Source organism: Pagrus major, chromosome 12, assembly GCF_040436345.1.
Source record: "Pagrus major chromosome 12, Pma_NU_1.0".
Taxonomy (NCBI): domain Eukaryota; kingdom Metazoa; phylum Chordata; class Actinopteri; order Spariformes; family Sparidae; genus Pagrus; species Pagrus major.
The window spans coordinates 6308749-6336284 of record NC_133226.1 but is presented as its reverse complement, the minus strand read 5'-3'; the positions used below and the strand labels follow the sequence as shown (position 1 = coordinate 6336284).

At 40.1% G+C, this 27536-nt stretch overlaps 1 protein-coding gene across 1 annotated transcript; it reads right to left on the bottom strand.

Moving 5' to 3' along the window:
• Positions 1–23578: 23578 nt before the first annotated feature.
• ccnb1 (cyclin B1) lies at positions 23579–26752 on the bottom strand. Its single transcript, XM_073477931.1, has 9 exons — positions 26649–26752; positions 26271–26399; positions 25639–25752; positions 25346–25534; positions 25104–25262; positions 24762–24998; positions 24536–24676; positions 24142–24252; positions 23579–23977 (listed from the first exon to the last, which is right to left on the bottom strand). The coding sequence occupies exons 1-9, from the start codon at positions 26667–26669 to the stop codon at positions 23873–23875; spliced, it is 1206 nt and encodes a 401-aa protein (XP_073334032.1). The 5' UTR covers positions 26670–26752; the 3' UTR covers positions 23579–23872.
• Between the last annotated feature and the right edge of the window lie 784 nt (positions 26753–27536).

Below are 27536 nucleotides of genomic sequence, written 5' to 3'. Positions count from 1 at the left end.
GCGATGTGGTGGTTTATACGGACCACAACCCACTAACCTTTTTGGCCAAGTTTCCTTTGTCCAACCAGAGAGTGTACAGGTGTTACAGCACAGGAGTTTAACACTTCAGCCATACAATGTGACGATGACACACTTACCTGGTAGGGAAAATGTTATTGGAGACACACGTTTCTGAGGATGAAAGCCGAAGAAAAGGGGGAAGGTTTCTTGTGACCATGTTAGTGTAGTTGTGATTTGAAATATTATGCTCTCACTGTGTTGGAGAGAAGAACATGGAGACTTTTCAATGTCAGTGTAAATATATTTAAGATGTGTATATATTAATTAAAAAGAAAAGAAAAAAGAAAAAAAACAAGTAAAACATTTAATGTAGATGTAGAGAATTTAGACTCTGTGTCGACATCACTGGGGCTGGATGCTCGTGGTGAGCTGATGGTCAGAGCTCGTCGCTGTTCGCGGACCGGGGGTAACACACCATATACTGAAAGCCAGCCTATTCTTTATGTATGCACTTGTGTTAGGGAATGCCTTAGACCTCATTCATTCTCATAACATTATTAGTAACTGACTTCAACCTTATAGTTTTCTTGACTTACAGCCTCACAGAACTGCGAGCATGACTGTTGACACTGTTGTTTTTTTGTGGACAAATGGTTTTAGCATGTGGACTTTACAAAGACTGATGGATTTTAAAGGGTAATTATTGAGTCATGCTCTCGGAAAGATTTACTAATGTTGTGTGAGCGGAATTATGCTACATTAACTATTTGCAAATAATAGCAACCCACCACAGTGTTTATTTTCCTGTTTCATGCTCAACAAACACTCTGCCATAATGCTTCCAGTCTTTGGCTTTAAATACAAAAGCCTTGCCCTATAAAAAATTATGACAAATTACAAGGAGAGCCTTTTGGCATTTACCTTCCTCATAATTGTACACAATTCAGATAAAGGTTTTATGGGAAGGTGTTTTGTTTTACTGATAACTGTGGGGAGCAACATCTGGAAGCTGTTAAACATCAGGCTGTGCAACTTTTTTTAATCAGTTGTTGGTTACATGCGGTTTTTGATTTAACTCACCATGACTTTTATCACTGTGAATCTCGAATACTTTCTCGAGTTGTTTCTCAATTGTTTTTATGTTTCAGTACATAATAATTCACTGTTGCCAAAATACCAAAGTTATATCAGTGATTGAAAAAATATAACACAGTCGCCTGGTATATAATTTTGATAAAGTATGGTATAATAGTGGCTGTATAAAATGTCATCATTGCTATGAATAGGGTTTATGATTTCAGTGTTTTTTTTTACTGTTTTTCCCAGAGTTCAGCATCTTTCTGAGCCAATAGAGGAAGGCATTGTGACTGCATATGTTCTCCTGTGGGTGAATAAATGCATTTGCAAAAACATTTCTCTCCAACATTGCTTGTGAATATAGATTTGTTGTAACTAACATTGAGGATACAAACAATATGTAAGGTCAAACAGAAGTTAGCCAAAATGTGTTGTTGGCTGCTTAACTCATCATCCATAAGTTGAAATTACTTTAATGGCTCTATTTACATGTAAATAAACTATTTAGATGAAAATGCATATAATGACATTTAGTTAATAGCAACTACACAGCTGTACAGAGATCTGTCTCATATTAAGTATTTGTAAGTGAAGAGCTTCAACTGTAATAATCAGCATGGTGAGGAAACAATGTCCATATTTAGTAAAGATCAGTGTTGGGGCTGACACGCTAAAAAGGTAATGCATTACAGTAATGTATTACTCTAAGCAGTATGGAATAATGTATCACGTTTCAAATAGGATTTGGGTAATGTTATTACATTTACTGTGTCCAGTAAGTGTTTATTGATGTTTTTTAACAATTTATCCAAACCGTGGCCAGTGTGCCACCAGAGATAATGTCCTCGGATGAAGAATGTGTTGAGTCAATCTTTATGTTTTCGTACTAGGTTTACTACCATTACTTTGAGTTTAGCAGAGAAAAAGACAAAAACGTTAAGGAATAGTCAAATGCAATCTTTTTATCGGGAAGTTGCGGTAACTCTCTACAGCGAGAAATAGCACGTAACACTAAGATAGCTGCGAGAGTCTTTTGTTTTTACTATAATAATAGGCCTAGTATTAATTAAAGAACACTTATTAGGCTATTCAAAATCGCCCACCACTGGACTTTTACCCTCTTCTATTTTATAATGCCTAGTTGTACTTCTGCTCATATTTTGGCTAAAGCAACCCAAAAGTAATGCAATGAATGAAAGTAACTAGTTATCTGTAAAGCAGTACTTTTTGGATGTAACTGTGTTCCTTCCTGATTCCCAAAACAACATACAGGCCTATCAACATATATCCCCGTTCCCAAAAAAAACATGATGTACCAGCAACAGGCGTATCAGACCGTTGTGCGTTTGCAATTTGGTTAGGTCTAGGCACCCAAAGTATTTGTCATCCTGTTTTCCCTGATTTCCTCCTGTGCTACCTCATGATTACCACGGCCATTAGACATCACCTCCTCACAATAAACAAACATGGGTTGTGAAAACCTATTTGCTCTGTACATCTATACAGTCGTTTTTCTGATGAGGACGGGCTGTCAAGTCTGATAACAGTAAGTTTTAACGGATACAAATGTGAATTCAAATTTGACATTAAGCCTCTAATTATTACATAATTGAAGCAAAAGCCTTTATTAAGGCCATTAATTATCGGTATTTTCCCATTAAGCTTTTGTATTACACCTCATAATAAATGTGTGGCCGAGCTCTGCTGCAGGTAATGGATGAATCAAAAGGCACTTTGTATCCTCTGCAGGGAGGCATTGTAAAGCTTGCTTGCCTTGCCTGTCGTTTCTTCCGGAAGAATAGCACTATTAATAGCTGGAGGAACAGCAGGAGAAAGGTTGGCTATGCATTGAATCTGTCCTGGACTTCATTATCAAAGGGTGGAAAGCCCAGCTTGGCTGTCTACTTCATGCTACACACTACTCAGTTGCCCTTCCCACGGAACGATTCCATTTAAGATGATAAGGCTCTTAAGAAGCCTCCGGACAGTTGAACTCAGTGAATAGGATTTAGTCAGTGTGATACTTCTTGAGTGGGGCATTAAACAAAAGATTTGCAGCCTTTTTGGAGGATAATAAATGCACAGAAAATTAGAATCAGTGACTGCAGAGACAAGATGTCAATGTATACATGGTACACAGCTGGATAAAAAAAAGTATCCTTACGTGCTAACATGTCATTAATGTCATTTCACATGCTGTGAAATGTGAGAAAATCTCGATTAATTGCAAGCATGGTTAATTGCATGGTTACAGCAAGCTAACATACACCGATCAGCCACAACATTAAAACCACTGACAGGTGACATGAATAACATTGATCATCTCATAACCCCATTGGATGTTCTGCTGGGAAACCATGGGTGCTGGCATTCATGTGAATGCCACTTGAAACGCACCACCCATCCAAACACTGTTGTGGACTAAGTCCACCCCCTCATCACAACAACACTACCCAATGGCAGTGGCCCCCCAGCAGGACAATGTGCCCTGACACACCGCAAACACTGCTCAGGAACAGCTCGGGGAACACAATAAAGGGCCCAAGGTGTTGACCGGGCCTCCAAATTCCCTAGATCCCAATCTGATTGAGCATCTGTAAGACGTGCTGGAGCAGGTCTGATCCATGGAGGCCCCACCCCCCAACATACAGGACCCAGAGGATCCACTATAAAATGCCCTGGTGACAGACACCACAGGACACCCTCAGAGGTCTTAAGTTCATGTCTTGACAGGTCAGAGCTGTTTTGGCTGCACAAGGGGAACCTTCACAATATTAGGCTGGTGGTCATAATGTTATGCCTGATCGGTGTATATGTATATTGTACTGCAAAGGACAAATTAGTGTGTAATCAACAGTTCTTTGATATGGCACCAAAAATCATTAAACAAAATGTTGACTTGATCAAACCCAGAACATTTTCCATGGCTCACCAAAACAAGAAGCTGAATAGAAAATGGATGATGTCCACTGTATCTCTGGCTGGTTTATTCTGATGTTGATCTTACAAACAGTCCTGTAGTCCTGACATCTGAGCAGAGGCAACAATGTCTGTAGGCACAGGGTGGACAATGTTGTTCTTATTTTATTACAAACTGTATTTTTCTATTCATAATGTAAGTAATGTGTTATTAAGTTAACTTAATAACACATTACTTACATTATTATTATACATATATTTGGTTGAGTTGCTTACTTACATTATCCCAAATGCTTCCAACAATATTTAAGTAGTGAGGAGGGAAGTCGGCTAATGTGACTGAATGTAACGTGAATAAAACTTTAAAATATTACCGTCCATGAACATTTGTGCCTGAGTAACATCAACTTCCATGATCAAACCCTTCATGCCTCTTTTGTTTTGTTTTGATTGAGAGACCCCTAGTGGCAGAAATTACATACTACACGTTGAAAATCCTTACTTTCTATTGTGCGATTGTTTCTGTAATACTTCTATTATTGAATTGTTTATTGAATATGAATATGTTTATTGTTTTAAAAAGTAACAGGGCTCCCAAAGTACCCTCCCAAATATCTTCTGCACGCCAGTTAATGTATAATATACAAATAATTTTTGGGTCTTTTAAAGGTCCTGTAGAAAATAAAAGAAAAAAGAGAAAAGAAAAAATGTGGAAAGAAGAAGAAGAATTAGCATACTCCAAAGTAGAGTCTGGTTGATAAAAAATTATTTGTCACATTTTTGCTTTGATAATTTAAAATGTTTACTGCTGATATATGAGTGAATGGGCGGAGGTAAAGCGGGTCGTCTAGTAACCAGAAGGTTGCTGGCATGTCGAAGTGTCCTTGAGCAAGATACTGAACCCCTACATTGCTCCTGATGAGCAGTTGGAACCTTGCATGGCAGCCTCTGCCATCAGAGTATGAATGTGTGTGTGAATGAATGAATGTGACAAGTGTTGTAAAGCGCTTTGAGTGTCCATTTACCAATGATGAATAAGAATAAGATTTTAAGTATTGCAGCACCAATAATAGAAGCAGATCAGAAAAAAAACTATTATGGACGTCTGCAGCTCTTGATCAGTTCCTGATGTGACTCTCTGATGTACAAAGCACAATTAGTGGTAGGGATGCAGGGATTGTTTTAACATAATGTTGGACAGAGGGACTATTCAAACTGTGGCAGCAGAGGCCTCCAATTGTCTGAAATGTCCGAAGCAGCTGACGCAGTGAAAGGAGGTGAACACATGAAGGCTAATTATAGCAGGAAAGGAGTCATCTGTGGATGGTTTCTGCACATTTTTGTTTGTTCAACAGCGCCCGTTTTGCACAGTTTACAACAAATGGCTTTCACCCTCAATGGGGTGCCTTGGAAAAAAAACACATCTGGAACCCATTTTTGGCAAAGTGATTATTCTGTCTAGGCAGCCGAGATGAAAATCAGTGCATTGTTTTACCAAATTGCAACTACAGCATTTTTTATTTATTTATGCCCCTGAGATATTTTGTCTGGCTTATTTGTGAAAATGCATTATACTGAACATGGACTTGCCAGGAAGAGTTCCTATAGCTTGAATATTCTGTACTTCCATTAAGTTAATCTTGATCATGTTTATTAACATCCATTGTGTGATTTTTGACATCAATGATGCATAAATTAGAGATCACATGAAATAGAAAAATTACTTCCTTGAAAAGCGACTTTGGCATGGGGCACAGAATGTCTTTTTAAAAACTGAACACTTTCCTGTTAGTGTTTCAGATTAAAAGCCTTCCAGTTTGGGGGTTACTTAAAAGGCAGATGCACACACTGTTTTTCACTGAGGAACTTCCATAGATTTGTAAAAAATAATTAAGGACACCATCAAGGTGAATTTTTTTGCGTCATGGCCCAAATATAGTCAACCTTTAACTAATCCTGCAGGTCAGAGTGGAAAACTGTGGTCTTCGTAACCTTTTCCTCTGCCGCACTTTATCGATCCCTGCAGAGGAAATACACTTCCTTCCTCCATAGAGGGTGAGAGCACTGAAGACAGGGGTCATTGGGACCACAGAGACTCCAGAGTGAGGGTTAGCTATTAGCCTGAGGACAGTAATGCAGCAGTGCAACAAGTGATCATAGAGTGATCATAGTGTGGTTCTAGGCCAAGATTGTCTGCTACATAAATGTACAGTTATTTAAACCGTAAGAACCCATGGTGACACGCTTGTAACAAACACTTTAAATGTCCTAAAAACTTTAAATGTCCTACTTTAAATTTCCTAATTGTCCACTTTAAATATCCTAAAATGGGCTTGTATGGGTTAAATTCAGTTGGTTCAGTATTTATAATTAGAAGAAGAAAGAGTGTACAATGCATACATTGTATATACATGCACATTTAAGTGTGCACACAATCAACATCATCAACATATATCATCCTCCTATCAGGCCTTAATTTATGGCACATTTATTATAACAAACATTATAATGTGTGTTTCTGCTTAAATTATAATTTAATTTATTTTTCTTTACAAATGACATGGTGGAGTATATTTAGACAGTAACCATAGTATAAAAACAGATTTATAGCAAGTTTTATATAGACATGTTTATTATCTTGTACTGGCAATAATAATTCAGAATGAGTTATACATTATAGATAGATATATTGTTTTTAGAGAAGGTGAACATCTGCTCTCCCATCTGTCTCAAGCCATAAACACTGTATTTAATCTCTACATTTATTGCATTAAGTGCAGTGACAATGACTGGCTGTATGTGAATGAAACCTGATATTGAAATCTAATTTCGTCCATCTCAATTCTTTCTTCCCTAATATGATCAGTCTAATAGTTTGGTCAACCAGTTACATGGCATATGGCGCCAAAGGGCTCTCCGATGTCCAGTTCTAATGAAATTCCTTCCTGTCAGTTTAAATAATCGGTGTAACAGCTCAACATGTTTGAGCCTGATGAGCTGTTCATCACCAGAGACCCGAGGCATCAGATAAAACGTCATGATGGTTTTAGAGAAAGCAGCTGGAGACGACAGTCACTGAAGACAGAATCAGCGAGTCACAATGTGATCAAATGTGATGGTTTGACTTGCTGTTGTACGCACTGAGGTGATTCAAACATTGATGTAGTTGTTTATCTTAGTTGTTATGTTAATAAACTACATAGTCCGAGATCATGTAACTATAGATTAAAATAAGTAATTCAAGATTTCCACATTGAGTTTAATATCAACCATCAACCGTCTGATCAATAGTCAACATGTGCTACCTCCTTAGCTATAACCCCTCAAGGCTGATGTAAATGCATTCATGACAGTTTATGCTACACCGTCCAAATCTTTCATTTTTAGCTATCTAAGGATGGCAATGTCAGTATGTCGCTTAGCCAGTTACTCTGTTCACCACTTTGGTCCAGGCTGAAATATCTTGCAACTGGTAGCTCGATTGTCATGAACTTTTGTGAGTACATCCGTGTTACACAGAGTCAGTCCATCCCTTGTCCTTGAGTGCCACCATCATTGTCCGATTCTTTGGTTTATAACAGCCTCTGCTGTACTTTGTGTTTTGTGCTAAATAGCAAATATTAGCATGCTAGCACGCTAAACTACTGTAAGATAGCAAATGTGGTACTTATACTTGCCAAACATCAGCTTAATCTGTTGCATTTAGCTCAAAGCATTGACGTGATTAAGTACAACTTCACAGACAGATTGTGCTCCTATGTTGCGATATGAAACTCAACACATTAAAGTTATTGTTTAATTTGTAATCTGAACTGGATTCAGTCAGGACTTGGAGCTTGTGTCATTTAAACAGTTAAAGGTCCAGCAGGGGCCTCAGTGACGCACCAGATGTTAGTTTGTGCTAGTGATTTGACGACCTTTCCAGGCTCCCCGAAGCCCTCTGTCCAGAGGGTGAGAGACAGATAGAGTGACAGGAGACAGAGAGAGAGAGAAAGAAAGATGACTCTTGGCGACGGGGTTACTTTCATCTCTCTTGACTTGGTTGCTGACTGTGTTGATTTTCCACTGTGTTTTAGTGTTTTTCTGTGTATTCTACGAGCTGAACTTCCCAGAAATGAGACAGAAGCAGACCAGTAGGAGAGCGGAAATACCTCACACTACGCTGTAGAACACGACTTATTTCATCTGCTTTTAAGTACGATTTGCGTTTCATTTTCATAGCCTCTAACAAGGGCTCCCTGAGTTCACAACAGGACAAATAGGAGCACAGTGAGAATACATTTGAAGTCAAGCGGTATGGAGTTTGTTATAAAGCAGTAACTTGTCACTATAAGTAATCAGATCAGGACAGTAAATTGTTATCATCCTGAAGGGAGCAGCTAATGACTCTGTGTGTCCTTGTTATGACACTAGAGTGCTCAGTTGGACCGATTTAATCAAGCTTTCCTCCACTTCACCCTGTTTCACATGTCACACAGTGGTGTTGACACCAGAGCGACACATAAGTAATGGTTGCATTTTAACTGTGGATTACTTCACTGCAATCTGAATTCCCATTACACTCTTCTGGCAGTCTGGCAGCATTGGACTGAGGAAAACTACCAGTTTTGAGGAGGACAGGGTGTAATCTCCACAATCTTTGTCAGTGGTCCTTCCATCAAAACATTTATGCTTTTCAATCTATTTAAGAAGAGGACATGTTTAGGGTTTTAAATGAAAAAAAAAAAGAACAAAAACTATTAGACTAATTGCATTATGAGATGATGCGGGGAGTTCATGCAAGTCGCCTATATGTCATATAACCTGTATCCATCTTGATTTAAACCTTTAAAAGAAAAGGTCAATGGGAATAGCTCAACATTCTGGGAAATATGCTTATTGGTATTTGCTTTCTTTCCAAGAGATGAAAGATGATAGTCTAGGCCCGCAGGCTTTAAGTCAGTAGTCCTAAACCCCAAAACTCTCATTTTAACCTTTCTGTATGTCTACATGTAAAAAAACATGTTAATTGGCAAGCTTTAGAGGTGTTGGTTGGAACATTTTTTGATCCAGCTTCCAACAGAGCTCGGCCCTGCCTCCGGTCTTAAATGAGCTAACCAGACTGTGGCTGCAGCTTTGTAGTTTGCACATTTACATGATTGTGGTGTCTTCTCATCTCACTATCAGAAAGAAAGCATTGTCAAACTGTTGGTGTCGTTCTATAACATGTGAAGTTGTCACTACTACACACCTAGAAATTCATACAAAGTAGCCTATGAAAAAAAAGATATGTGATTGTCTTCACAGTCATCAAATCTCAACCTTTAGGAAGTTTTAGTGGTCACTGAGAAGTTTGAAGCAGTCCTTCGTGGTTCTAGAGGTCCTGTAGGAGGTTCTAGTAGTCATTGAGGAGGTTTCTAAATCTTCTACAACTTTAAGGTGGTTCTTGTGGTCCTCTAGGAAGTTTTAGTAGTCATAGAGGAGATTCAGATGGTCCTTTGTGGTTCTAGTAGTCCTAAAGGAAGTTCTAGTGGTCACTGAGGAAGTTGTATGAGCCTTTTAGGTGGTTCTTCATGAGGTTCTAGCCATCTTGTAGGCGGTTCATGGTTTTTTACATGGTTCTAGAGGTTCTTTGGGAGGTTATAGTGGTCACTGATGAAGTTCAATCTGCTTTAAGTTGGTCCTTTAGGAAGTTTTAGTGGTCACTGAGAAGTTTGAAGCAGTCCTTTGTGGTTCTAGAGGTCCTGTAGGAGGTTCTAGTAGTCATTGAGGAGGTTTCTAAATCTTCTACAACTTTAAGGTGTTTCTCGTGGTCCTTCTGGAGGTTCTAGCCATTTTTCGTTCTTTTTGTGGTTCTAGTGGTTCTTTGAAAGTTTTATTGGTTACTGATACAGTTCTACTGGTCCTAAAGGTTCTGTCTGCCTTCGGTCCTTGTGGTCCCTCAGGAAGTTTAAGTAGTCATTAAGAATTTAAGGAATCTTTTGGAGGTTCTAGTAGTCACAGATCACTGATAAGGTTCTGTTGGCCTTTAAGGTGGTTCTTGTGGTCCTCTAGGAAGATTCAGTGGTCATTGAGGAAATTCAGTGGGTCCTTTGTGGTCCCAGTGGTCCTAAACAAAGTTCTACATAGTGGCCATTGAGGAGGTTGTTTGGGTCTTTAATGTGGTTCTTGTGATTCTCTAGAATGTTCTAGCCAAGTTGTAGGTGGTTCTTGGTTCTTTGCGTTGTTCTATTGGTTCTTTGGGAGTTTCAAGTGGTCACTGATAAGGTTCTATCTACCTTTAAGGTGGTCCCTGTGGTCCTTTAGGAAGTTTAAGTGATCATTGATGATTTTTAAGCAGTCCTTTGTGGTTTAAGTGGTACTTTAAGAGGTTCTAGTGGTCGCTAGGGAGGTTGTATGGATCTTTCAGGTGGTTCTTGTGGTCCTTTTGGAGGTTCTAAATGTTTTTAGGTGGTTTTTTGGTCTTTATGTGGGTTGGTTCTAGTGGTTCTTTGGGAGGTTCTAGTTCTAGTCATTGAAATGGTTTTACCAGTCTTTAAGATTCTGCTCTGTAGGAAGTTTAAGGGGACACTGAAGAGATTTGGTGGGTTCGTTGTGGTTGTAGTGGTCCCATAAAAGGTTTTAGTGGTGAATGTGGAAGTTGTAATCCTTTTGGAGGTTATAGTGGTCAGTTAGGAGGTTCAGTGGAACCCCTGGGTAGTCTAGTGGCCTTTTAGGCAGGTTCTAGGCATTTGTTGGAGTTTATAGTGTGCCGTAAGAACATCTTAGGTCTCCTTTGAACACCTGAGGGCAAGGTGTTAGACAGCATTCTCCATCACCATCACCAAAACACCAAATGATGATAACCAAAGAATTATCTTTTGGAGGAATCGAGTTCATCCCTGCAGTAGAATTAAGAGACTTGTACAATCTATGACAAGGAGCACTGAAACTACTGCTGTTGCTGGAGGCTCATGGTAGAAAACATTACTAAGAGTTTTCCTTGAATTTGTCACCCATCTATACTTTTACAGCTTTAGTGTATAGCATTGAATTGCGGCCTTTCTTGTCAAATATGTCTCTGTATTTTTCAGTCTTCAGCTACTGTGTTTTCCCTGTGCAGTCATCAGTCATTATGAACCTTGGTTACATAAGCTTGTATTCACAGACACACGCACACAGTGTTCCCTCTTGACCAACATGGCCTGCTGGTGAATCGACCTGCAGAGGCAGAACGCTCGTCTCCTCAGACAGACTCTTCCGGCAGAGCTGTGGTCCTCCACAGCTGACTCCGTCATTCAGTCCCAGGTGCCCTTGTCTGGCTCCATGGGGCCGGGTGACATCATCGTCACCCCCCTCTCCCCTCTTTCCCTGCTGTCTCTAATGGAGACCCAGTACTGGTGAAGGGGCCTTGTGAATAATTTAGGAGCTCTGGTGCACTTTATAACCTGGCCTGCAAGGCTAGCCGGGACATTCACCCTAAGTGCATTAGTATAATAGTCAGGGAGGAAACTAGCCTTTATTGACTAATATAATCAATAACTGTGCTGCTGTTCGCCGTCGAGTCCCTTGAGGTTGCTGTGTGCGTGTGATGATGGACCAAGCTACCAGAAAACACTCATGAGAATGACAGAAAAAGTAACCTCACATATCTACACTTTGAGGATAATTTGTTTATCCCTGATTCTCGGAGAAATGACAAGCAGGTGTTGTCTCTCTGAAAAATTGGGGCAATTTTACTCATTCATTTATTTTGAGTAAGGCAGCATCTTAAACAGCCAGAAACATAATTTCCCCAAGGCAAGGCAAAGCAACTCCACAGATTGAGGCAACCAATTTTGACAAGTAAAGAGCTCTATAATTAAGTAAACTCAGTGTCGTTTCAGATAGGAGAGCGACGTGACAAATGGTGTAATTATCCCAGGCTTCTTGAGTAAGATGAGAGTCCTGGAAAAATGCATTCAGGGGAGGAGCTCACCTTCCTGAGGTGAAAGCTGAAAGAAAAAAACGACTCCATTTTAATTTGCCAAAGTGCTTACTCAGCACTGTAAACAGAGAGCACACTGTTGGTAACATTGTGAGAAATAAGCAACACAAAAACAAGTGTTTGCATACGATTGATGCATATTTGGCTTGGTGACAGCCAGTGTTATAGAGGCACTTTGTGTGATACACATTCATTAAATTTATTTCCATTCAGCAATTATCCTGAGAAGCAGTCTAGTTTCCCATATAATAAGGCCATTAATATGAATAATGTGGATAGGGATTTCCTTTTCTCTTCTAATTATGGTATAATCACCTTGTTAGGCCACATTATTTATGTTAAGGTATGTGTTTATATTGGTATTAGGATGTATGGTTCGATGGCTTTTGGCTTTTGTATGATTTATGCTTCTGTAGTTTGTTTATGGTGTGGTTTCATTCATGTTTATTGTTGTCACTATCATTTTGTGTTTTTGTGGTTCTGTTCTCATAATATAATGTGGCTGCTTAGGTCGCCTCAGACAACATGGGGTATGCCTAACAAACATGTTTTATTCTTTTTATTATTATTGTTTTTTAGTATGTAATGTATTCAATGTTAGCCACATTCAATATAAATATATTGGAGTCCCAAACCTAAGCCTTCAGTTTAAATATCAATGTTTTGGCATTGTCATGTGACCAACACATCCTCTTCAACCTCACTGACAGAATTGGTCGATTGCCAATAAGACATAATATATCACCATTTCCCCAACCAACATGACTTTTGCATGTGACAGGTGTCACCCTTGTCGTACACTCACACTTTGGTTCGGTTTGAGCAAGAAATCTACATAGTTAGGAAAACATTGTGGGTAAATTGTTAGCGTGCACAGATATAAGTGCACCTATGGATTCAGGCCAGATAGGTTTGCATAGGAAGCAGCGGCGATGCCAAGGTCCAGTTTGGGGCAGTCTTTGTCAATCTCTGTGTTGCATGCAAACAACAGGAGGAGATAGCCAAGTGACCCCAGAGGTTGATTTACAATGTGTCAGCAGGAGCAGAAGTGTACCCCCACCCCCCTCCTCCTAGCACACTGAGGATTCATCACAGCTCAGAGGTGGCGTTTGCCTGGCAGCCTGACTCACCAAACAGGTCAGATTACAACATACTGTAGAAACCAGGAGACATCTCTGAAGAGCAGCCTACATTACTTTAAATTAAAGGGGAAAATGGTGATATTACTACTATGACTTACTACAAACATGTCACATACGCATCCATCAAGTTTTTGTGTGTAGAATGATTGTTTTTCAGGATTTAATGCCGAAAATGTTCAAAGATAAATATTTATATTCAAAATCAATAAGCAAACCTTAAAAATCTACAGTACTGTATTCTATGGCTTACAACCCAGGCACCAACACTTATCATCACAGAAAAGAATAATGCACTGACATGACTCCAATCAAAGCACCAAGCACTACATTCATGGGCAGTCTTGTGCTCATTATTACTGATCTTGTAAATCAAAGCACAAACACTGGCCCGGTTCCCTCTGAGTAAAACGGCGTGATATAACCTCCGATAGTTACGGTGGGTGACAACAATAACTTAATAGCCCTTTAGTGCTTATCATGTCGCACAATGATGTTATATGAAAATACAAGCAACAGTTTGCTAAGTACAACCTATTTGTGCTCCAGTCTGGATGATGTAATGTGAACATCAAGATGTACTGTACATGACCACTGCTGAGGAAGTTAGTAAACTGCATTTCTGGAGCCAGAAAAGAATAATTTAATGACATTATTATGTTTGATTCTTAAATAAGTCCACTGAGAGCAATATCATGCAAGTCTGCCAGTTTGTTCAGAACATGTGGCATAATGTTTTTCTTCTCCATAGCCGGCACGGTACAAGAGGAATGATTACAGCAACCAATAACTCTTTCATTGTACATATGGGAATGTGATTGTTAGACAACTTTTATGCTTTAACTTATCATTCTGAAGTAAATGGGATAGCGTGTAATGCCTGTAAAAAAAAATGACACCATCCGCATATAGATTTGGTTCCCTATAAACCTTGATTTTGCTGTGCTATACGGCCTCAGCACAAAGGATTGGCATTGGCATCCTCCGCGGCTGAGCTGTAACCTGAGCTAGCTTAGTTAGCTTAGTTGGCTAGCCTCTCATCCCTGAAAAAAAGTTCACTTTATTCTGCTCAATGATGCAGAAAGAAAATAGTTCCTACATGAAACTTCTCACAACAACGTCTGTGGATTATCTTGAGTAACTGGGTCATGATTTCTGGAAAGAGTCATTGTTGTTTAATTGTAAATCAATTTTTTTTTCCCACTTTGAGCATCACAAGTTGAGTGCCATCTCGTTCCATTGTATTCGAGAGAAGGCAAGGCAGTGCGGTATTAGTGCTTTTACTCAAGTAAACGATCAGAATTCTTTTTGGATCACTGGTACAGAAACTCTTTAACAAGCTCAAAATGCAGCTCTAAGATCCCTGATTGAAATACAAATTTGACCTCAGTAACTCACATCTAGCATTGTGGTTGTTCCCTACTTAAACACCAACCAGCAATAATCTACCCCTGCCTTGAAAAAGCATGTCGTTGGCTGGTTTCTTCCTGTGAGAAAGTCTGCTGGCACCTTAAAAATCGTTGGACCAAACCCATTAAGCCCCAGAACTTGTGTAGTGAGGGCCAGTGGAAAAAGAGTTGGGGAAGTGAATAACCAGCAGTCCTCGCATCCCTGCAACCACACTGTACTGGAGGGATCCAGTGGAGCTTGTCAGGGGCCAAAAATAACCTCTGAGAGCTGAAACAAGATAATAAGTTCTTTTTGTCTCCCCAAAACAACTTGCCAAAGCATGCATGTAATAAAAATTTGGATTTCTACACATGGCTTTTTCCTTTAACTTGGCTTAGTTTTTGTGACTATTTTGTGTCTTTGTCTATGATGGCTCTTGTTTGAATATGTACAGTAAATAAATGGTTGGTATAGGACATTTTTCCTATGTGTACATGCAGCAGTCCTGTCATGAACTTTGCTCTTATGTTCTTAATAGTAGTGGGACTCGATTAAAAAAATTTATCTAATTAATTAGAGGCTTTGTAATTAATTCATCTCAATTAATCGCATATCAATATTTGACACGAGAAGCAACATTTTTCAATTTAAATGGATTTTGGTATATGACTGAATCAATGAATAGACACATAAATGAGCTTAAACAACAAAATCGTGTCTATTTTCATCACTGAGTGTTAACATAAAGTGCAATACGAATAAAGAATATTATGATTGCATTGTTCACAAGGCACAAATTTAAATTCAAGTTAGCTATATTCAAGCTTTTTCAGGACTTTTTGTAAACTTTCTATGTCTTAAACACTGTTGTTTTTGTTTATTAAAATAAAAAACAGCACTTAGTACAGCACATTCCAGAAAAGCGGGTCAGACGACGCTATCTGTAGCACCGCTTCTGGTTACATGCTGCCATTCCGACATACCGCCATTCCAACATTGTACTATTCAGACATGTCGCTATTCCGACATGCGAACGTCCCGCCATTCCGACAAAGTTTCGTCCCGCCATTCCGACAAGGCTAAGCATAACCCGCAATCTGTAACCCTAACCCTAACCCTTTTAAAAGATTTGTCGGAATGGCAACACGTTTAAAAAAGAAATAAATACCACCATTCCGACCTTAGGAGGCAAAAAATTTCGGAATGATGGGACGTTTAATTAAAGGTTTAAGTGTTGCCATTCCGACAATTAGGGCCTAATGTCGGAATGGCGGTATGTCGGAATGGTGGTTGCCTCCCCACCGCTTCTAGCCCCTGATCTTCTACCACCGAGAGTGGCCGACAGTCCACTGCAATCCACTTTGCCAGTGCGTTTGTTAATTTGTCAGTTGTGGACTTACTCATTTTGGCTCTGAACCCTGTCATCTTGTCGAGTGTGGATTGGCAACACTGCCTGCTCGAACTAGGAGCATTGTCTGTGCTAGCTGCAACATGTTTGGCATTGAGGTGGTAGCGGAGGCTGGAAGTGCTCCGGGGATAGGCAAATTCTTTCTTGCACAATTTGCACACAACTGTGCTTTTATCCAGGTTTCCACCCGGTAGTTTTTTAAAACTGAAATTTTCGCCCACCGAACCCAGCAACAACTCCTCATTGGTTTCCATTTCTCGTGTTGTGTCCTGTGCATCAGTATTACGGGTTTGCCGGTAACTCGTGCAATGAGCAACGTTCCGCGCTGTTTGGAGTGCAAAAATAAATTGCGATTAAATGCGTTATTTTTTTTGTCGCGTTATTTTTTCTGTAATTAATTAATCGTAATTAACACGATAAAGTCCCAGCCCTAGTTCTTAATAATTTTGTCTTTGCCCAGTTGTCCAGAGGCTGTAGCTGTTAAAGAGAGTTGTGACTGACTGTGAGAGTTGAGCAATCAGATCAGACTGGGCAGTTCATGAAGAGGATCTTAAAGAGACAGGCACTAAAATGGAGCGTTCAGACAGAGGGTGAATAGAGGTGCTGCAGCGATGGACAATGGATGTGTTTTTTGAACATTAAAGCATGTAAACATTTTTTAAGTAGACGCCCAAATATGAAAATATGAACCTGAAAATGAGCATAATATGGGAGCTTTAAATCTTCTGATGAAGCTCATGTGACAATATAGAAAGCACCAGAACAGCTTCTAAATTACGGCCCCTAAAGGACCATGCAGTCATACATTTTATTTCCTCCGTTTTCCTGTGATAACGAGTTAATTTCATTTGTTTTCTCGAGATCTCGAGTTATTATCTCGAAATAACAACTCCCGTTTTCCCGAGATAACGGGATAATTTTCTCGAGATCTCGAGATAACAAAACTTTGTTTTCCCGAGATAACGATATAATTAATTCGAGATCTCGAGATAATGACTGTGATATAATAGGCCTGAGATTATGGAGATGCCCGGGACCTCGTAGCTGGTCAGCTACATAGTTAACGACGACATCAGGCTCACTTAGATTGCGCCGCCGATATAGCTGAAGCCTTGCTAACCGTCTTTTTAGATTACGCACACTAATGTGTATATTATCTGTAATAGCAAGGCATGATGCTATTTCAGCCTGTGTCAGGCCTGGATTGAAAAGATATGTGACGCGGTGATCGATACACTGAATGATGTTTCCTGCAATGATTTAATATACTACACTATCGTTTTGTTTTCTCAAGATCTCAAATTAATTATCCCGTTATCTCGGGAAAACAAAGTTTCGTTATCTCGAGAAAATTATCCCGTTATCTCGGGAAAACGGCAGTTGTTATTTCGAGATAATAACTCGAGATCTCGAGAAAACAAATGATATTAACTCGTTATCACGGGAAAACGGAGGAAATAAAATGCATGAATGCATGGCCCTTTAGGGCTTCCGTACTAAATGGACCTTCAGACGAGTTTTTTTTTTTTTTTATAGTTTATTTACTGCGGTTTTAAGGGCAAGCATGAACTTTGAAGCTCAATATTTAGGCCAACATGGATGAGAAGTTCTCAGAAAAGTTACCGGTACTCATGCTGATGAAGAACATGTGATATTAACAGCTACTAAATGGACCTTGGGGTGATTGTTTTTTGTCAGATGATTTACAGAGTACACAAGGGACAGGACAACAGAATTCATACTGTATGTACACAGTTTTGAGATGTTTTATTTTCAAGATTCAGTTGATTGTGATGTTTGTTCAGTCCATCTTTGGCATCAGTATGAAAATGTATAAGCTTTCTGCTCTACTTCCAAAGTATTCTCACAAAGCTCTGGCTTTGAAAAGAAAACACACTGCTCTCCTGTCTGTGTTGATTAAACAAACAAGAAAGCGTAGCCTTGAAGAAGGGGAAGATGACTTCCTGCTCGCCGTACAAACCGTACACGGAGATGTTAAGGTGGTCTGGAGAAAATCCCATTCACACCTGGCTCAAACACTCAACTGTTCAGGCCACAATGGGAGCCTTTCTTTCCTTCATGCGACACTGAACGTACGAGGTCAGTAAAGTTCAGGAAGCACATGATTTTTATTTGAAAATCTATAAATTGTGAAAATGAATGCCCCTGTGTTTATTTGTGCTTCATACCACTCTCAAGCCCAGAGGCCTCATTCTGCTTGCCAGCTGCCAACCTATTAGCACCCCACAGAAACCCTAACAGTGCTGCCACGGGCCGGCTGTTTGTTTGACTTTGTCATATTGAATTGAGACAAGCAGACTTGGTGGACGGGAGGTGAGAATGGGCATTGACTCATTTTGAAGGGTGCACTTGTTAAATCTCTGGCCATCTTGGACGATGTTTAGACTGGGACGGTGTTCCAAACTCTTGACTCTGGTCTTGGACGATCTGTTTGAGGGTGAGATCTGTATTGCTGAAATACTGAGAGGTCTGAAGCCAAGCTTTGCATTCTTTCTGGACCTCAGCGCTGACTCCCAAATTCATTTAATGGGGAGCGCTTGAATAAACATGGAAGAGGACAGAAGCATTTGGGCTTTAAGGACACTCAAATGTGTATGAATGCACAAACGTTCTCAGACTGTTGTCACAGAATGTGTGTTAATGTCACTGGAGATCTTGTAAGGCCATCAAGTTTGAGTGACTTCTTTGATTGTACAGTGTTGTCATTTAAAGGACCAGCAGGATTAAATGGCATCTACTGATTGCAATGAACAAAATACCCCTCGTCTAACCCTCCCTTACACTGGCTACTAAAAATATGAAAAATGTGAAAGGCCCTCTCTAGAGCCATAGTTTTTCCGTTCTGGGCAACTGTAGAAACATACTGGCACGACATGGCTGACTCTGTGGGAGAGGCCCGGCTCCATCTATAGATATAAGGTGCTCATTCTAAGGTTACGAAAACAACAATTTCAGTGGATTTAGGCTCACACTGGCTGATGAGAACGTCTGTATTTGGTTATAAAGCAAAGCATGGGACAAACGGAAGTTTTGATCTGCTGATGGCTCTAGATAAAATGTTATGAGATCAAAGTTAGTACAATTCATCCTGAGGGGGACATAAAAAAAAAAATTGTCAACCTCATACAAAAGTCAGGAGATCAAGAGGGGATCAACTCTTTAGGACTCAGTGTCCGGGAACAATAAATGTCTGTTTAAATTCCATGCCAGTCCATCTTTTTGCTGAGATATTTCACTGTGAACCCCAGATGTCAACTCGCTGGTGGCGCTGGATTAAAAGTCAGGGGATCACCAAAGTCAGTAAGCTTTCTGTTAAATATGTCTCCAAGTGCAGCCTGAGATTACACAAGTGTGGAAGCCATCACAGCTCACTCACACTGCTAGAATCAGAAATTGAACCCTGAGCTGGTCCAGGAAATATTCAGTCAAATCAGGTCAGGTAGGGTCCTGTTGTGGGTCTTGGGTCTGCCTTAATATTTATATGTGTAACAGTGAAGTGGATCAAAAGCCTCCACTGTATGATACAGCTCGGCTGAACTTGACTTGACTCACTTTTGGTACCAGGCACTTTTCTTAATTATGTTTTCCGCTACACATAGTACCCTCTTTATGTCAGATTCTTATCTGATCATCATAGCGATGCTGTGGAAACTGCAGTGGCATCATCTTCCATGCAACACAAACACAGGGACAATGGAGGATATGTTGAAGGGACGGTGGTCTTGATTCTCTGTATGCAGCTGCAGATGAAGAGACAACTCTGGTCCCTCTGTGTCATGCAGGTGGTGATTCTCTTCTCTAATCTGACTCCAACTTTAAAGGTGCAATACATAAGAATTGGCCACCTTTGATTTATACTCCCAACAAGTAGAGGCAGTATATCACCAGAGTAACTGCTAACTGCTGCTTACGGTACTCTGTTTATATATCTGTGACTGTAGCTACTGTTAGCTCAGTTAGCCACGCAGCTAGCCAATCTACCAGGGAACTGTTGGTGTTAACACCGCTAGCACAGGAGCTTTGGACGGCCATGGAGAAAGATGGCTGGTTAGCATGCTACCTTCAGTATAACGCTTCAACACAATACATGGAAGTTTTTGAGATAATGTCACAACTGTTATTTCTTCACATTCTGTTGATAATTGTAGTTAACATTTTTTATGTTTTAGATTAAAATTATCACACACTGCACCTTTAAGTATTGGTTTAGCTGGATACCAAAAAGCATGCCAGGCATCAGGTACTATCCACAACATGCATCGCCAGCAAAACCAGGATTTTATTATGGTATGGCGTGCCTGGTGTGCACCACTTTTGCCATTATTCGCATTTGATAAGCCGGTTGTGCTCGCAGCCCCACTCCACAGGCTCAACACGCTGTTTCAACCAACACACTTCTATGGTGTTGAAGGGCCTGCGCCTGTAGCGACGTGTCTCAGTGTGAGTGAGGCTTATCACAGCTGTGATCACTAGGTCCGTCATTCTCATCAAAGAAGGCAAACATAAGTTTTCCTGTTTTTTTTTTTTTGTTTTACTACATTTGTTCAGTAATTGGTGGCTTATCAATGTGCTGACAGTGAAAGACATGTTTCTGTAAAAAGAATTTAGAATAATTTGTTAATGTCTTGATCACCACAAAGTATTGTTTTGGGGTAGAAACAGAAATCTCGGAGGCAGTTTTTTAACCCCAGACATAAAACCACAACTATTTGTATGGTTAGATACCCCAAGGGTTGAGTGATGAAATCTGTTTTTTTTTTTGTCATTTGGATTAACTGATTTCAATTGGTGTGAGTTGTCTTGAACTGCACAGCCACTGTGTTCAATTTTCCATCATAATAAATGTCACACAGCTGAATCTTTGTCAGAAAGGCCAAGTAGTGTTCCAGGCAGCTGCAAGTGTATGGTTTGGAGCCCCGCACAGGAGGAATCTGTCTTGTAAACCGATATGGCTGCCCAGTCATGACCTCAGCCTCCAAGTATGAATTCTCAGTATGATCTGTGGGTTTAAAAGCCCGGCTTTGCAGGATAACTGAGCCTAATTATCATGTGTCTCTGTGGAAAACAACAGAAGGCTCAGGGCTGGATGGATGAAAGGGATGTGCTCTGGAGGTGTCAGTGTTACTGCCTGTACATATGTCATTATGTCAGGTAACAGATGCACAGCTTAGATTCAGTGTTATGCATTATATACGTAAGCTATCAATGCATGGTTTGGCTGTGATGCTACCACACAAGACAGTGAAAGTACCACTGATTTTTTTTATGTGGAACTTACTCCTCATATTACGTATGAACTCTGGGCATGAACTACAATAAACCCAAAATCCCAGAGTGCCAAATAATGTTTTTTCTCTTTCAGTGGCAGATGATTTCTGGTCCCAGCCTATACAGCAGCAGATGTATTCAAGCTGTTATCCAGCAGGCATTTAGGAGCGATGGCCTCATGATCCAGATGATGTAGAGTGACTCACACCATGCAGATGGCAGGTGGTCTTTACACAAAGCTCTCGTGGCGTCCCCCTGGGGATGGGAGGATGGATAGGGGGGCTCAGTTCCTCCAGGGTCTCAGCTGTGAATGGGTTAAAGTGATAACAGCCCCCACTCTGCTCTGTCCATTAGCCTTAAATACTTGTGGCTTGATGTGATGTAATTGATGTTGTAAGGAACCTTTGCACCCATGGTTTACATGAGATCTACAAGTATTTTAAGATTATGACGCTGACTAGTGTCACAACAGTGAACCGAGTAAATATAAAGACAAGATAGCAACTGTTACTGTAAAGCTGTAATCCACACAGGCTGTTTTCAATTGAAATTATTTGGATTTATTGCAGTATGGAAAGCATACCTCCGCCAAGGCCCACCAGTCCCCTTCAATTCAATCAAGCCTCACATTAAATTCAATAGCGCTGAATCACTCTAAATTTGAAACCACCTGTAACTGCTTGACCATAATTAAGCTGACCAGATCTAGGATCTGCATTAAATTGTACTCACTCATAGATACCAGCCACCTAAATACGCCAGATTTTTTTCCATCAAGATCCAGACACATTTCCCTTAGAAAGGAACAAGAATGTGAAAAAATGCCCTTACCCGCAATGTTAAAGAAAATTAGAAAAAAAGCTCCACAGCAGAGGTCACTGGGGTTTATTCTGGGCTCAGACCCATCCTCCTTTCAAGTTTAGTGGAAATCTGTTTAGTGTGTTTTGTGTAATCCTGCTGACAAACCAACCAACCAACCAACAGGTGAACGGTTGAAAGCATGACCTCCTTGGCGGAGGTGATGATAAAAATGACTGAATTCCATTTAGCTGTGTCAGTTTCCTGGTATTGTTCATGCTGGCTCACTTTCATGACTAAGAGTCTTAACTAGAAGAGAACCATTGTGAACTTTATTAGAAACGTCTATGCTTTTTCTACTGTGACAAGACATATGCTACATTCTACAGTGACCCTGAGGGTCAAAACATATCTCAAAAAATATAACATAAAAAAACAGCAACACAAAACATATGTACGTAAAAAGTAAAAATATTCAATTTGGGACGCAGCCAAAATGATTTTAAAAATATATTCCGATAGTTACCTATTACCTGTTAAAAAAAATGCAGTGAGTAACGTAAAAGTATCATAACATTAAAGTAATGTAACTTGATTACTTTCAGGTCCTTCTGGATGACCTCAATACAAGCATATGCTCATAAAGACAAAATATCAATAAGATTACTTTTATGTAATCTGTATAGACAAGTGTGTCTTCTGTAAGAATACACTGCATTTGCGTTCACTTGAGATCAGAGGGATGTTGTGTGAGAGTCGTGTGTGTACGTTTACAGTCTAGTATATTCTTTGTTATCCTGTTAGTAAATGTAGCCGATTCCATTTTTCTGTAACTTTAATGCAATATTCTGGAACTTTGTTCAGTCCTAATTATGTAAGCCTGTTAGGAGTAATCCCTTTCTCCCCAAGCCTGCCTATATCTAACATTTCCCTTTTACAGAAAATGAATTTCAGAGCAAACTGGATACTTTGATAAATCAAAAAGTTCAGTTGGCAGATATAATGTGGGCACAGTAATTGTGACCACTGTGTGCTGAGACATGAGTTGGGGGGGGACAAAATTACACTTCCTAAATTACCTCACTTGGCATTTGTTTTGTCCCAAATAATAAAAAAAAAAACTAATGTGGGGTGAGGTCTGTCTAGCTGTTACCTGCACAGTACTGATTGTGAGTCAGTCATTAAATGAGACTGATGATAATTTAGGGGAACTAAATCTGTTTAATCATCATGGGACAAGACTAGTGTGAAAGGGGGGGGGGGTCACACCCCAATTTAAAAACCTTTGAATGCATCAGTCAAAACCGTGTGGGGGGACCAGGTAACTGACTACTACTGAAATGTTTAAAGTGTGCAGCTCTGAGGAAAATCTTAACCACTAGACCCACTGGTTAACTGACCCATAACCTCAGTGTTGGTCATCTGCTGAAGCTGTGGCAGAGAACCAATCTGAAGCAAGTGCAGGCTTAGTGCACCCTCTAGTGGTGATTAAAGTTAATGACAAGGGAGGATTTTTTTTCAGAACCATTTAATAGAAGATTTAAAAAAACAAGTAAAATTAAGTAGAGCAAATACTTTACACATTCACACATTAAGAAACAATCCCATTTTAAAAAAAAAAGGGGGAGCCCCATCAGTCCACTGCATCCTTTACATCTGACCATTTTAAAAAAGGGTGTCACAAGATCTGCAGCTGTTAGAATATGCTAGAAAACTGTAAGACTTGACACAGGAAAGTAAATCTTGGAACACACTTTGAAATAGTCAGTAAAACCAAAACACGATTTCAGTTGGTTAAACATGCAAACCACTGTCATGGTCCTTAGCGTGCTGATCCTTCAGTCACGTTAAAAAGTTTAAGTTAAAACTGTACAAATCAGCACATGGTGCTTAAAACATCGAGTCCTCTCACTGGGTGACTTGCTTTGCAAGATCTTTCACCACTGAAGATTTGAGCTGTGGGATGGTGGCAATCCTCATCTGCTTTGAAGTCGAGTATTTACCTTTAATGGCCTGTAAGAAAAGACTGAGTGTTAAAGTATATAGAAATGGAGCGACACTGGGACAAAATGAAGGCCAATGTGTGCCATCGATTGAGAGCCATTTAAGCCAGTTATGCACCAGCTGATTGAGGTTCAGGCAAGTCACAGGATGGCAATGCAAGTTTTGACACTTACTATGTGTTTGGTCAGCCCCTCGTTCACTTTTACAACATTTTTGGCAATGTGAGCCATCACAGGAATCAAACTCTCTGCTGTGTAGTCCATGTAGTGCTGCAGCGTCACATCCTGAGGAGACATTTAACAGTTAGTCAAGTTCAGAAAAGCAACCAGAAGCAAATTTAATGACAAGGCCAAACCATTTGGCTGACAATTTAAGTTAAAAGTTATTGTGCATGATTCAACTACAGTATAGAAATGCTAATATAGCAGTTTGTCAAAAATTTTTTTACTACAAACTATACTGGGATGTGTCAAAGCGAACTCAAGGTAGCCTTGAAAGAGAGGCCGTTGGCATTTATGAAAAGATGCAGCCAATATGGATAATCAAGCTTTTAATGAAGTCACTGACCCATTCACCAGCATCTAAGATCTTGAGGGTAAGAGCCAAAGCAGCACTTGCCACCATGGAAGGTGGGAAGTGGACCATCTCATAGTCGACCATGGTCAGCTCCAGGAGGTATTTTGCCAGGGTGTGTTGATCAGCAGTCACCTGCGGGGAGACAAGTCAGGCATGGACATTAGTGCCTGATAAGATGTCTCAAATCATGTTTTGGCTGGATTAGGACATTTCAAACCTCGTAAATCTTTGAGGCCCGTCGGAGGAACTGCAGGGGAAGAGGGCGGCCTAGTTGGAACTTGAGCACCCGGAGGATTGTCATCTCCATGTCTCGGATCTGGGCGGTGGTGTAGGCCTTGTCCGTAACATAGGCAAAGTCTGAGATCTCAGGGGGATACATCTCCTCGTATTTGGAAGCAAGGAACATGGCAGTCACACCGACCAGCTGCAGCTGCTTCTTGGGGACTGGGTGGTCCTGATTGAGATACAAGTACGCGATTTTAGAAACTGGTGTGTCAGGTTTGTTTAAAAAAAGCTGGCATTTTTAGCTCAAGTGATTAAGATTGACAAAGTCACCCACCTGAAGAAAGCGGTCAATGATTCCTACAGTCATGTACATGGTCTCTTGCAGCAGACGGAACTTGAGGTTCACTTGTACAAGCCAGTCAATGAGAATGGCCCGCATGTTGCCAGTCACCTCCTTGCCCTGCAGATAAGTGGGTCTGATGTTCTGCTCAACCTGAGGTGACAGGAAACTGGGTTAAAAATCTTAAAAAAAAAAAAAAGGACATGTAGCAAAGGAAAAGTGAAAATGTTGCCTACTTCAAGCTGCCGAAGGTACTTGTAGATGTCTTTCACATATTCACTGCAGAGCATGGGGTTCTCGTAGTCATCCGCATCCACATCCCTGATAGCCGTGTGCAGGATGACATCTGAAAATGCTTGACAGAGGTCAGCAGGCTCACAGCCTGAAGTCTCCATTGGAGTGGGGGATGCCGGTTCAGGAAGAACCTGGAATGGTAGAAATCCCAACATTAGTATAAACCGAGTGAGAACCACACCCAGCAGCCGTTATTTGTGTTTAATGAGCAGATAGCCATTGACACAACACTCACCTGCACCTCTGGCTCAGGTTTAACGGGAGCAACATTTTTGGGTGGTTCAACAACAACTACTTTCTCAACTTTGGTGGTGACTTTGGTCTTCTTCACGGCCTCTGTCTTGACATTCTAGAAAGAAAGCGATTAGTGAAGTGAGCTGATTTTTTTTCTTTTCTTCAAAAAACAGTAAACATTAGCTGGTTCCACTTGATTTGCTGACTCATGAAATTTATGATGTTTGATCAATAGACAGTCAGACAAAGCATTTTAAAATGCATTACATTGAGCCAAGGGGGGGCCAACAATCAATGAGAAAATCCAGTAAATGCCCCCCCATAATCAAAAGCAAGCATGTGCATTAAGAGGCAAGTTGTTTCCCAACCTTTTGCTCTACAACATTAGGAGCCTCACTGAGTACAGCTGCCAATAGTTTTATTTAAGATGCATCAAAAGCCAACATACAATGAAACGTCTGGGTGTATAATGAGCCTACAAAACACAGAATATTGAATGCATGCTTCAGTGCGTGTGTATTGCAGCACTGCGAAGTTAAATTAGGCATAAGTTGATTTACGTTTCACCCTCCATCAGATATTAGAAATATAGGCTAAACACGTGAGATTATGTCATTTTTTTTTTTTTTTTACCTTTTTCTGTGTTTCTTTGTTGACTGCGATGTTTCCGATTTCACCAAGCGCCGCTCGAGGCTTCAGGGAAGGCCCGGTGACCGAGCAGGCCTTTCCAGCGAGGTCATTCCTGGTAGAAGCCAAGCGGTTCTGTAGAGAAGTTAAATCATTTAGCCATACAAGTTATATATCATGTTATTAGTTCATATTAAGGGCTAGTCGAGTCTCTTTAGTCGCATTCCTACTATGGAACGCACGAGAGCAGAGCCCGCAGCGACGCACGAGAGCTTTAAACATTGCAGGTCTTTTAACAAAATAACAATTCAATACATAAATACTTGTTCTGAACGCCTTTCCTGTCATAAGTAACAAAAGAAGAAATACAAATGAAATGCTTACTCTGGTTACTCGAAGAGCCATTTCGAAACGTGCGCTGCTTCAACAAAAAGACGGTGACTCGTAATGGAGGCTGATGCCGTGTAGTTTTTAGAGTCGGCGTCTTGGTTTAAATCCTCGCTCGCCTCAACCTGATTCGCTGCGCTCTGAATTCCCCGAGCATCTGATTGGTCGAGCGCATCTGTTTCAAATGCGTTACCCAGACAACCACTGGTCACGTCCTTAAGATTTTTTTTGTCCACTTCCTTTTCCTGTTAGGTCCTGCTTTGCTTTTTTCACACTTTCTAAAGCGTACATACTTTTTAATCTGCTTTTTTCCATAAACTAACAAATTAATGAACAAACGTACTTGCTTAAAAAAAAGGAAATAACTATGGTTGGTTTATTGTGTTAAAAAAATCGGTAGTTTAACAGTTTTACATGTGCTGTTTGATAAACCCTAGATTACATGTATTTTGGTTTGGCAACTAATCCGCAATCAGACGGATCAAGGATTTACTTTCGCAATTACTTACCCCTCCTCCTAACCCAAACATAAGAACATGCACACAGACATCAGACCTCAGTGCCCAGTGCTTTCTTATTTTCTGTTTGAATGATGTTCATGAACAATAAAAGGAGAAAATATGGAGAACATACCTCTGCATCGTTTGCAGATGAAGTTTATTCTTTTAGTCTGTGTTAACCCAACCCTGCTGACAAATTACTTGAACGTTGTCAGCAATTATAAGTAAGTAATAAGTATAACTCAAAGAAACAGATAAGAGCTTGGCAACCCTATTTATGAAATTCAGTGTGTGGAATAATGCCTTTACTATACTGTTTTTAAGGGTGTTATACAAATAAATTATTATTACTGTCATTATTATTATTATTATTGTCATTATAGAA

Bases quoted from the DNA above. Each gene is read 5' to 3' on its own strand.
- ccnb1 (XM_073477931.1), bottom strand. From the start codon at position 26,669: ATGGCTCTTCGAGTAACCAGA. The intron at 25,263-25,345 runs GTAGGCAACATT...CTGTCACCTCAG, and splicing joins AGTACCTTCGGCAGCTTGAA to GTTGAGCAGAACATCAGACC. The intron at 24,999-25,103 runs GTGGGTGACTTT...TATCTCAATCAG, and splicing joins TCATTGACCGCTTTCTTCAG to GACCACCCAGTCCCCAAGAA.